The 10,643-nt window shown below is 42.3% G+C and overlaps 2 protein-coding genes across 4 annotated transcripts; both read right to left on the minus strand.

Moving 5' to 3' along the window:
- Positions 1–556: 556 nt before the first annotated feature.
- dimt1l (DIM1 dimethyladenosine transferase 1-like (S. cerevisiae)) lies at positions 557–4,810 on the minus strand. Of its 2 annotated transcripts, none has more exons than XM_061768065.1 (12): positions 4,624–4,809; positions 3,420–3,493; positions 3,261–3,347; positions 3,008–3,069; positions 2,832–2,925; positions 2,696–2,745; positions 2,514–2,637; positions 2,349–2,441; positions 2,200–2,264; positions 1,875–1,938; positions 1,691–1,797; positions 557–884 (listed from the first exon to the last, which is right to left on the minus strand). In XM_061768065.1, exons 1-12 carry the CDS (start codon positions 4,679–4,681, stop codon positions 842–844), a joined length of 921 nt encoding a protein of 306 aa, XP_061624049.1. In that variant the 5' UTR covers positions 4,682–4,809; the 3' UTR covers positions 557–841. The 2 variants fall into 2 exon arrangements, with proteins under 2 accessions (XP_061624049.1, XP_061624050.1); XM_061768066.1 differs by lacking the exon at positions 557–884 and adding an exon at positions 954–1,374 and having other exon boundaries at positions 4,624–4,810.
- A 79-nt stretch (positions 4,811–4,889) lies between these two features.
- cenph (centromere protein H) lies at positions 4,890–10,536 on the minus strand. 2 transcript variants are annotated; one of them, XM_061768082.1, is made up of 10 exons: positions 10,397–10,536; positions 7,579–7,689; positions 7,453–7,508; positions 7,329–7,374; positions 7,186–7,254; positions 5,757–5,813; positions 5,583–5,646; positions 5,380–5,431; positions 5,145–5,305; positions 4,890–5,049 (listed from the first exon to the last, which is right to left on the minus strand). In XM_061768082.1, the coding sequence occupies exons 1-10, from the start codon at positions 10,534–10,536 to the stop codon at positions 4,957–4,959; spliced, it is 849 nt and encodes a 282-aa protein (XP_061624066.1). In that variant the 3' UTR covers positions 4,890–4,956. The 2 variants fall into 2 exon arrangements, with proteins under 2 accessions (XP_061624066.1, XP_061624067.1); XM_061768083.1 differs by lacking the exon at positions 10,397–10,536 and adding an exon at positions 8,352–10,378.
- Positions 10,537–10,643: the final 107 nt, after the last annotated feature.

The following is a 10,643-nucleotide window of genomic DNA, read 5'->3' on the forward strand; positions in this document are numbered from 1 at the left end:
TTAACTCTTTAAAAATCTTCACAGCATATTATGTTGATCATATCCAGTATGCACTCATGATCCGTAACATACACCAAAAAGATGTATGCAGTTTTTGAGTACCTTACGAGATATCGGAGTGCCTTACTAAATTGTCCAGTACAGCTCTTATTGGTCCGGAGAAAATGAAATGTTTATGAGCAACTGATACAACTTTTAAAATTGATACTGAGAACAGTCAAAAGCAGAGCCTTTTTCATTAATCCTGGCAGTTTATCAACTCTCTTAATCCAGGTTTTTTTCCCCCGGTGGGTAAATTTCCCAATATATGGATTGATCTGTAAAAATATATATATATGGTTTTGCAAAATACCTTTTGCATTATAGAAAGCTGACGTTTTAGAAGAAGAAAAAAGTGAGCATTGTGTTGTAAGCGGAATCAATAAACAGGATTGTCAGGCAAGCAAAACAATTGCTAGGAATCATATTATTGGGAACCAGTGCTCAAAAAAAGGTTTTTAAATTCCCATCCCTCCTTGTAACCCAAGTTTAAATCCTGACTCAGATGTTTGTCAAGGGGCAATGATTTTATTACAGGATTGATGCATTCTCAAGATTTTGATGAGGTTAAAGGATAATCTTGAAATACAAACCCATATATGCTCAGTATAACACTAAATAGTACACTGAAGAAGCTCAATATGAGTTCATGACGTGTGTGTGTGTATGTATATATATATATATACCATATATATTTTACAATTAGATAAAAATTACTCATAGGGCTCCAGACGGAAGAAATTCTGTAGTCTTTGAGCTGCTGAACAGCATGCACTGGTGTGTCTCCTCACCTCCGCACCTTTTAAGAAAAGTGGATCCCGGCCGAGTTAAACGCATGAAGCAATCTGAGGAATAAAAGCAATGGATTAGAAATACATTCATCAAGTGAACACAATGTACTTTTTTGACCAATGATTCTGAAATAAGAATATAGAGTTCTCTATTTTTTGGAGGTATTGGAAAATAATTCCTGCAAGTCATTCTGACTTGTAACAAAATAGCAAAACAATTATAAAGACGTCTGTGAATATTCTCATTCATCCAGGTCATTTCATTCTCAGGGCATTGAATCAATCGCAATTGGAATGTTCTGTTTATCTTAGAAGACGTTTTGTTTCGCCTCTCATCCGAGCAGGCTTCATCAGTTCATGCAACAAGGCTTAGGACACACAAGCCAGTGTTTGTGTGGAAAACTCAGAAGCATGCCCCACACCACGTATGGAATCAATTCTTTTGGAATGCAAAAAAGGGCGGGAGCTGTTAAGCCACCTGGCTGAGAGGCCATTGTCAGTCCATCAGAGTTGTCTAGTGGAAACTTCCTGGTTGTGGAGTTACCTATTGTTCAAGGAGACAGAATTATTGAGTTTCTTTGGAATAGACGGAAGGATGGCATTGGAAATTGGAAATAGGTGATCCCCCTCTGTTAAGTGATGGTTTTTCCACACAAACACTGGCTAGTGCCCAAGGTAAGCCTTGTTGCATGAACTGATGAAGCCTGCTCGGATAAGAGCCAAAACGTCTTCGAAGACTAACAGAACAGTGCAGGTGCTAGCGATATAATTTCTCAGGACATTGCAAAGACAGTAGACCAGGTTTGCAGGAATGGCATTCAACAGATGGGGGGGGGGGGGGGGGGGAGTATCCAACTTACACCATAAAGTCATCAATGTCCATAGACCTGGCCCTCTTTTGACTGAATTTTGCTCCCTGTAAGACGCTCTCTATTTTCTTGGTGATGCTGAAGTCTGCTGGCACTTCCTGTAAGGATGAAGATGTTATTGTTCCAACTTGTGTGTCACAGACAATTGCTGTAATCATTTTCATGGTACACTCACCACATTGTGTACCGAGCAGTGGATTCTGTAGTTCTTCTCCAGGAGCTGCTCGACTGCGGTCGACCTGGACATCCAAGAAACCAATGTGAATCTTCTGATCTACCAAACAGTTGAGCATTGTGAACAATTCACACTGTTGTTCTTGCTCCCATTTATCATGAATGGGGCTCAAACTATCATTTCATACAATTAAAAGTGTATTCGGAAACGCTACTTTTAGTAGTCAGGGACACTGCAACAATCACCCACTATTTACATTCACAGATCACATCACCATCCTGCCTATGCATCCCACGATCAGGGTTTACAATTCCAAAATACTCACTTGAACGCAGCGTTGAGGGTTTTATTCTTTCTTACAAAGGCTATTCTGACCAGGCCGTCCCACTCCTGAACCGAACAGATACATCCAATGTTAAAATGTCTACCCATTCCTAAAAATAAAATCAAAAATATATAAATAAATAATCACACCTGAAAGTTAATTGGAGGAGGAGGATTTTTTGGCTCTATCCTCACGACACTGGACTCCACTTTGGGAGGAGGACGGAAATTATTCTTCCCTACCTGATAAAAAAGAAAATCAACAACAACACTTTCTTCTCGGTAAAACGTCATGATAAATAGAAGAACACGTACTTTCATCAGATGGTCCACGCGAGCCAGAAGCTGAGTGTTGATGGACAGCCTGCAGTAGAGTTTGTCTCCAGGTGGGGCCACCAGGCGCATGGCAAACTCTCTCTGGAACATTAACACGGCACACCTGAACAAGACAAATTACTGAGTGTGATTTGAAAAGACGGGAAAGTGAGTATTTATACCTGAAGAAAGGTCGGTGAAGCAGCAGTTTGAAGACAAATGGCGATGAAATCTGCAGAATTAAAAGTGACACAAGAAAACATGTTCAGTAGTATTAGCATGTCAATTGTTGACAATGTGAAGAAAATACACGTTTACCTGGTACGGTAAATTGGCCACACACACGTCAAAGAACGGCAGTTCTGTTTTTAAAACATCCCCAACTAATATCTGAAGTTTGGTCTGCATGGGTCTGTTGGAAGCCATGACAAGCTTATTGCACCACACATGCACTTTTAAGTGTTCAAAGCTAGCTAATCAATGATGCCTCTCACGTGCATTGTACTCTTTTCTGCAGTTCAGCCACCAATCTGCAGTCCAACTCACACGCCACCACCTGCAACACACGAACAAGGCCAATATAGTATTTAGTTTTGATTATTTTTATTTTATTTTTTTTTAAATCAAATTGAAGCAGTAAATTACAGAATGTTATTTTCTATTTGTGTGTTGTGATACTTTGCATACAATAGGCAGGTAAAAATAAATCACATTACTTGAAGTTTTATGCTAAAAAGACTCTCTTACCTTCTTAGCTTTTTCGAGCAGTTTAACTGTCATGTTACCAGTTCCTGGACCCACCTCCAAAACCACATCTGTTGGCCTTAGTGCAGCCTGAAAATGAAGTCACACATTGCGATCAAACAACCTCATCAGGATCCCAACGCGCTGATGCAGTCAGGCTACCTTCTCAATGATGCTATTAACAACGAGAGGATTCTTCAAGATGTGCTGGCCCATTCCTGTGTTGAACATTATGCCTGAAACAAAAGAGATGAGCCACTATTGTTTATTATTTGTGCTTTAGATTACAGTGATTCTCAACTGGTGGGTCAGTGTCAAAAAAAGTGGGTGACGGAAAGGTACTCAAAATGTAAAGAGGGTTCTCAGTTCATGCAGGTGCCCACATATGACGTTGTCAGGTTATGAATGGCACACGACCTAGTTTTGTACAACAGCGTAAGAATGTCATCACACAGCACAAGATGGCATGCTCAGTGACTACTGCATTTACTGTTTATAATTGAATTGCTGAATTGAGCAAGATGTCTTTTTCATACAAATATTTACTGTAGTCACTGATGGTGTAGGCAGCATGGGTTCAGTTCCCACTCAGTGACGGTGTGAATGTGAGTGCGAATGGTTGTCCGTGTCTATATGTGCCCTGCGACTGACTGGCGACCAGTTCAGGGTGGGATCAGCTGGGATAGGCTCCAGCGTCCCGCGACCCTAACCAGGATAAGCGGTGTTGAAAAATGGATGGATGGATGGATATTTACTGGACTGCATTTAAACACCATCTCACACAATTCGTTTTCATTCTTCATTTTGAACTATTGACGTTGCACTTTCCTAAAAAGAAAAGCTCAGTGCCAATGTTGTGGTCATATTTAGTGCAATTGTAATATTCTGTTTTACTTTATTTTTGTACATTTAGTAGTCATGTTATTTCTGTGTATCAATAAGGTGTTCTGAAAACCAGTATGTGAGCAAGTGTAGTTATTAAACCGATGTTTCCAAATATTACAGTTGAGCATAAAACAATACATATTCTTTATCGTTAAGTTCGATACAAGTGGGTACCGTGTGACATCAGAAGGGGAAAAAAACCTGTTTCAGACATGTTTTAATGACGAATTTCACGTTAATAACGAAAGTGGCATTATGTACTGTAGAAACCACACTAATCAACGTCAATGTAAACAGCGGAGATTTGCCCCCATATGACGGTTTCCTAAAATGGTTTACTTTATCACGAGCCTACGTTAATGTTTTGTTTTATTATTATTATTTGTTCATCTGTTTCATTTATAAAGTACTTCAAAGCAATGCCATTAGTAACTCGTATACCCACGACGCAAACATGCTAAAGCTAACTTTTCACATGTACCTTGGTTTTTAACTTCCTGATGCTGCCTGCTTTTCTTCTCCGCTTTAACTTTCGGCATCTTGCTGACGCTTGTGGACGCAAATGCTACAGAAACGCCAAAAAAAAATCAGAGGAAATATCTTCTGGTGGATTTGTAAACACGTGTGATGAGCCCACGCTCTTCTTCGCTGGCAAGTAATCCGATTGTTTAAAACACGCGTCGCCCCCATGGTGGCCATATTCGGTATGACAACAATAACGACTTTATAACAAGTCTTTTAGATATAGTTTATTTAATATTTAAAAAACACACACACATACATACACGTATACACAATGGACAAGTGGATTACTTTAGTCGGGGATAGGAAATTCCTCCAGAGTCAGGGCTATGTCTCGCAGTTGTGGATCCTCCATCCAGTTTACTTTATACGCTAACAGAATTCCCTGCACATGAGAGAATACATTACTTATTTCACTGTAGACAAAGGTAAAATCATTTCCTAACAAATTTGTACTGCAGTGTATTTTTATTTTTTTACCCTGAATACATTCTGTGCTATGATGACCATCTTTTTGAATTCTTCCAGGTTTGTGCGGCCCTTCTGCAAGACAGCTTCGTACTTCTCTGAATCCGGGTGCGCTTTCTTCACCTTCAAGTTATCGATCTCTTTCATTTTCTCATGCGTGCGATGCTTCAGCTCTAACCACAATACAAATATTTTGTCAAACATGTTTTGGGAAGAAAAATGTTTCCCGTAAACCATATTAACTTACCAAGCCTGTTTTTCTGGAGTACTGTGATTTCATCTTGGAGAGCCCTTGATTCCTTGAATACAAAGAGAGGAAAATGAGGACAAAAAACGTATCATCGCCATAACAAGACCCAGGGTCTACGTTAAGGAAAACTTCCCGCGCAAAAACCTTCTCATTCTACTTTACAGGGAGAAAAAAATGTAAACGCACTGAAAGTTGCTTACCTGCTGAAGTGTTTTTATGTGCGAGCAAAGCACCATGCAGCGGTCACTGATGGCTTTCAGCTCACTGAAAACAACACAACAGTGTATCAAGCTAACAACGTCATCCTTTCCCCCCCCCCCCCCCCCCCCCCCGGCTCCATAAAATAAGTCTCTTAATTGTTTCTGTTAACTTACGCAGCCTCTGAATCATTTTGTTTCAGCTTTTCTCCAATGGCGTGCCACATCTGCATTCTAAAACGCATATCAAGTCAGAGTTGTGTTCAGGCGTATACTTTTATGCATTCAGTTGGTTAGGTACAGCTGCGCAGTCTGATGAGATCCATTGCAACGTACTTGCTTTTGATTGACACCGTCTAGTAGCTTTTCTAGATGAATATAAATCAGTGGTTCTTCGATTTTCACACGCAAGGACCAACATTAAAATACAGGAGCGCAGAAGGCCCAAGCGTTCATTCAAAACGAGACAGAGGTTTTAGTCCTGAAAAGCAGATTTAATACAACTTTACTTAAATAATTAAATTAAAAAGTGAAATCAAATGGAACTTTACTAAGGCAGGGACTCTTCCGCGTACCACTAGTGCTGGCCTGGCCAACCCGCGGCTCGCGAGCCTCATGCGGCTCTTTAACTAGTTTCATGCGGCTCTTCAGGAGCTGTCACATGACATGCGTCAAAAATGCTTGGCTGGCGCTGTCATTCACTCCCCCTACAGCTAGATGGCACACTGACCATGTAAGCCTGTTTGAGTGACGTCAAACGAGCGACGAGAGAATCTTTGGTGTGACATCATTTGTGTTGGAAACAATTTCCGTCAAGTTACCTCTTGAAATGGCAGGGAAAAAAAGCACAGCCAAACGAAAATATGAAGAAGAACACAGGACGTTTTTGCCAGAGTGGGAAAGTTTATATTTTTTTGTTAAACGTAATGGCAAGCCGATCTGCCTTATATGTCACGCAGCATTAGCGCATTTCAAAGCTTCAAAACTTCAGCGTCACTTCAGCTCACTCCACCCTAACATCGAACAGGAATTTCCAAAAGGGACTGAACTTCGCAAGAACAAGTTGGTCTCTTTGAAAAGCAAGGCAGAAAAGCAGGTGCAGTTTTTCAAAAAATTATTAAAAAGATGTTATTGAAAATTATTCTATTATTGTTTGTGGACTTGCTTGAACTGAGAGTTTGTGTGTGTGAGATGTTAACTGTTGAAAATTACTGATATTATCATGTTGGTGTGGTTATTTTCATTAGATCTGGCTGAGCAGAGGTCTGTGTATGCGTGCATACATGATTAAAAGATGATGTTCATGTGTACCCATGTGTATGATGTGGCTCTTTGCAGTAACACAGAAAGAAAAGTGGCTCTTAGTCTCTGACTAGTTGGCCACCCCTGCACTAGTGGTACCCAGGTTAAAAACATTACGTTTTTTATGTGCTTAGTGCAGTGTCATGTCTATTATCTTAGCTGTATGTTCTATTAATCACCTTAGTGATTTTGCCATTTTATTAACGTAAAGTCAAGCCACCTAGCACCATGTCAGATACAGCAATAACAAACACATTGTTAACTGAATATCGCTGTGACAACGAAGTGCTAAAAAGTGGTTTACCTGTGCAAAGCCAGTGTTCGGTTAAAATGAAATGCCTTGATTCTTTCCAGCTCCCTGACATTGTCTGCCCTGTAAAGACAAACATCTTAAGAAGCATCTGCAATTTGACGGTAGGACGACAGGATGACAAATCAAGCACTCACAAGCCTTGCTCTGCTTCAGCCAGGGAGCATGGCCTCGGATTTGTGCCTGCAAGTGAAGATCTGATATTCGCGTTTGTTCTCAGGACAGGAATTTGTCATAAAGGTCTGAAAATGAGACGTGTACCTCTATTGCGTTGCACTTCCATCTCAAAGCACTGGTTAAAGAGCTGCTCTTGTATTCTGAAAGAGACGACAATAACTTACACAAATATGACACAGGATACTTGTTACGATCAAGATAGAAGCGCACTTCAGCATGTCCGGCGTGGTGTCTGATTGGCCGTTGGAGCCATCGCTTAGGGGCACGTCGTCCTCTTGGTTGAGGTTCCCCGTGTCGTCGCATGGCTCCATTACACAACAGCTTGGCAGAAACAAATACAAATCATTTTATTTACTGACATCCGTGACTCCGATTTTCCCATTTTGGTCTTTCTTTGATATGCGCAGGGATTTTCAAATGGTGGCTCACGGCCCAAACGTGGGCCGGGGTAGAGGGGGTCCTCGGTTATGTGGAAGACAAGAGAAGATATAGAAGACAAACTATTGGTGTTGCACTTTCCTAAGAAGATTAGATCAGTGCTGAGATATGAGCAGTAGCTTGCACGGGGCACACACAGATTTTGTGATGCGCCCCTGAAAACCAATCGTCGATGGGGCTAGGGGGTGCAGATGGAAAATTTTAATCCTTCAATTACAGCTTTCAGCATTGATATTCATTTGTCAACGGGTAGGGGCGGTTCAGCTATTTTACTATTTACATTTTTGTGCATGCCATTGACATTACTCCTCGTTTTTTTTAAATCAACATCTAATCAAGTAAGGTTGTTTAAAAATTACATTTTAAATATAGAAAATCTATATTTTGAATGGCTATTTATGAACAATGCATTTTCTTCACTGTCACACGCGTCTATAAAAGTGGATTGCGAGAAAAGTTGAGAAGCACTGGCATTGCGAATAAACGTCTAGTTTTAAATAAATACGGACAGTGTTTAGTTGAATAAAGAACAAAATTCAAGTTACCTTGGTAAACAGAGTCCGATCAAATCTTTTTGGGGGGGGGGGGGAATCTTGCTGTCCAGTGCTAATAATGCAACATCCAAAGCAAACTAACAATAGCGTTACAATACACAAAAATAATTCATTATACGTTTTATGCTACGGTCGATTTTCAATCGCTAGTCCGTAAAAGTCGATTTGCACGAAACGAACATTGGCGTACGTTAGTTACATTGAATTGACCCGCCCGGAAGTGACCTGTTAATCTGCGTCATCACCGCCAAACGATGGGTAAAACGAGCTGCTGCCATCTAGCGTCTGTAAGTAATAAACACAGTCAATCGTAACATTTCATAACTGTTTTTTACAGCGGCAATGCTTTTTTACCAGCTGTTTTTTTTTTTTTGTCTTTACAGAATCTAAATAAAATAACAATACCATATGTAATCATATCTAACACGTAAACAGCCTGAGAAACAAGAGCTTCCTCTTCCTCTTCGTCGACCAAATCAGCTCTCACCCATCACCCAATGCGGATATAAAGTATGGATGGATGGATGTAAAATGTCATTCTGCATTTTATAGATGTATGACTTTAATTTAACTATCTGAAGAACTTTGTGAGTCCTCTCTGTGAAATGAAATTCACTTCCTGATGAATGTATAACGTGGAGCATTTTGTTAAAACACTGTTGAAATATGAGCGACTATGTAACTGTTATGTTCATTCATTCATTCATTCATTCATTTTCCTCCGCTTATCCGAGGTCGGGTCGCGGGGACAGCATCCTCAGCAGGGAAGCCCAGACTTCCCTCTCCCCAGCCACTTCATCCCGCTCTGCCGGGGGGATCCCGAGGCGTTCCCAGGCCAGCTGAGAGTCGTCCCCGGGGTCTCCTCTCGGTGGGACGTGCCCGGAACACGTCACCGGGGAGGCGTCCTAATCAGATGCCCGAGCCACCTCATCTGGCTCCTCTCAATGCGGAGGAGCAGCGGCTCTACTCTGAGCCCTTCTCGGATGACCCAGCTTCTCACCCTATCTCTAAGATAGGAATCGCGCCTGGATACCCTGCGGAGGAAACATTTCGGCCGGTTGTATCCGGGATCTTGTCGGTGAGGGTAGGAACGTAGCTCGACCGGTAAAGCGAGAGCTTCGCCTTTCGGTTTAGCTCCTTCTTTACCGCAACGGACCGATACAAAGTCCACATCACTGCCGATCCGCCTGCTGATCTCCCGTTCCATTGTTCCCTCACTCCTGAACAAGACCTCAAGATACTTGAACTCCTCCACTTGGGGCAGGATGTCATTCACGATCTGGAGAGGGCACGCCACCCTTTTCCGACTGAGGACCACGGTCTCAGATTTAGAGGTGCTGATTCTCATCCCAGGCGCTTCTGTAGCCGGGGATCGGATCGCCAAGGTCCCCGCCTTCGGTCACCGCCCAGCTCACAATGCACCCGACCCCTACGGGCCCTCCCACAGGTGGTGAGCCCACAGGAAGGGGCACCCTTCACGTTACCCTTTTCGGGGTGCGGGCCACCTTCGCGCCCCACCTCCAGGCCTGGCTCCAGAGGGGGGGCCCCGGTGACCCGCATCGGGGCAAGGGAAAACGTTTTCCTCTGTTTTCAATCATTATAGGGGTATTTGAAGCCGTGCTTTGTCTGGTCCCTCACCTAGGACCTGTTCGTCAAGGGTGACGCTAGCAGGGCCGTGAAGCCCCAGACAACTTAGCTCCTAGGATCATGGGGACACACAAACCCCTCCACCACGATCAGGTGACTGCTCAAGGAGGGGGTAACTGTAATGTCCGCATGAATTATGCGTCATAATAAAATAGGCGCAATGTAGGTTTTATTATATTGCAAACGCTTACACTGAGTGATCAGTGAAATCCTTACAAATGGAGGCTGTTGTTTACCTAATGCAATGTGATAGGAAGAGTCTAAAAACGATTACATTCCACCAATACAATTATGAATTAGTAATAACACCATAACACATCAATTCAATAGCACCCCCTAAAACTAGGTGGACAAAAACAGGCACAAAAACAAAAAGACTAATGAACTACCTTGACGCATTTCCCACGTTTCCCACGGTCCGGGAAGGCACCATGATTTCGGTCTGTGGTCTGGCGGCGGTCAGCTGACGTGTCAAGGTAAACATGTTGTCAATGTTATCAACGCTAGCCTCATTCAAGGCTGCGCTCATTGCTTTGCGTCTTAAGCGCGCATGGCGGAAAGGGTGAGGAAGAGCCGCTTCTTTCAAGGCGGTTCAACGCTATGCTAATGACGAAGCTAACGGACGCCGGTGGCCTG

The sequence above is a fragment of the Phyllopteryx taeniolatus genome, chromosome 3 (assembly GCF_024500385.1).
Source record: "Phyllopteryx taeniolatus isolate TA_2022b chromosome 3, UOR_Ptae_1.2, whole genome shotgun sequence".
Classification (NCBI taxonomy): domain Eukaryota; kingdom Metazoa; phylum Chordata; class Actinopteri; order Syngnathiformes; family Syngnathidae; genus Phyllopteryx; species Phyllopteryx taeniolatus.

Coding starts and splice junctions, on each gene's coding strand:
- dimt1l (XM_061768065.1), bottom strand. CDS start 4,681: ATGCCGAAAGTTAAAGCGGAGAAGAAAAGCAGGCAGCATCAGGAAGTT. Junction 2,926..3,007: donor CAGAAAAGAGTACAATGCAC/GTGAGAGGCATC, acceptor GGCTTCCAACAG/ACCCATGCAGACCAAACTTC. Junction 885..1,690: donor GACATTGATGACTTTATGGT/GTAAGTTGGATA, acceptor TTTATTCCTCAG/ATTGCTTCATGCGTTTAACT.
- cenph (XM_061768082.1), bottom strand. CDS start 10,536: ATGAGCGCAGCCTTGAATGAGGCTAGCGTTGATAACATTGACAACATG. Junction 7,690..10,396: donor AACGTGGGAAATGCGTCAAG/GTAGTTCATTAG, acceptor GTTTCTGCCAAG/CTGTTGTGTAATGGAGCCAT. Junction 5,647..5,756: donor CAAAATGATTCAGAGGCTGC/GTAAGTTAACAG, acceptor TGTTGTTTTCAG/TGAGCTGAAAGCCATCAGTG.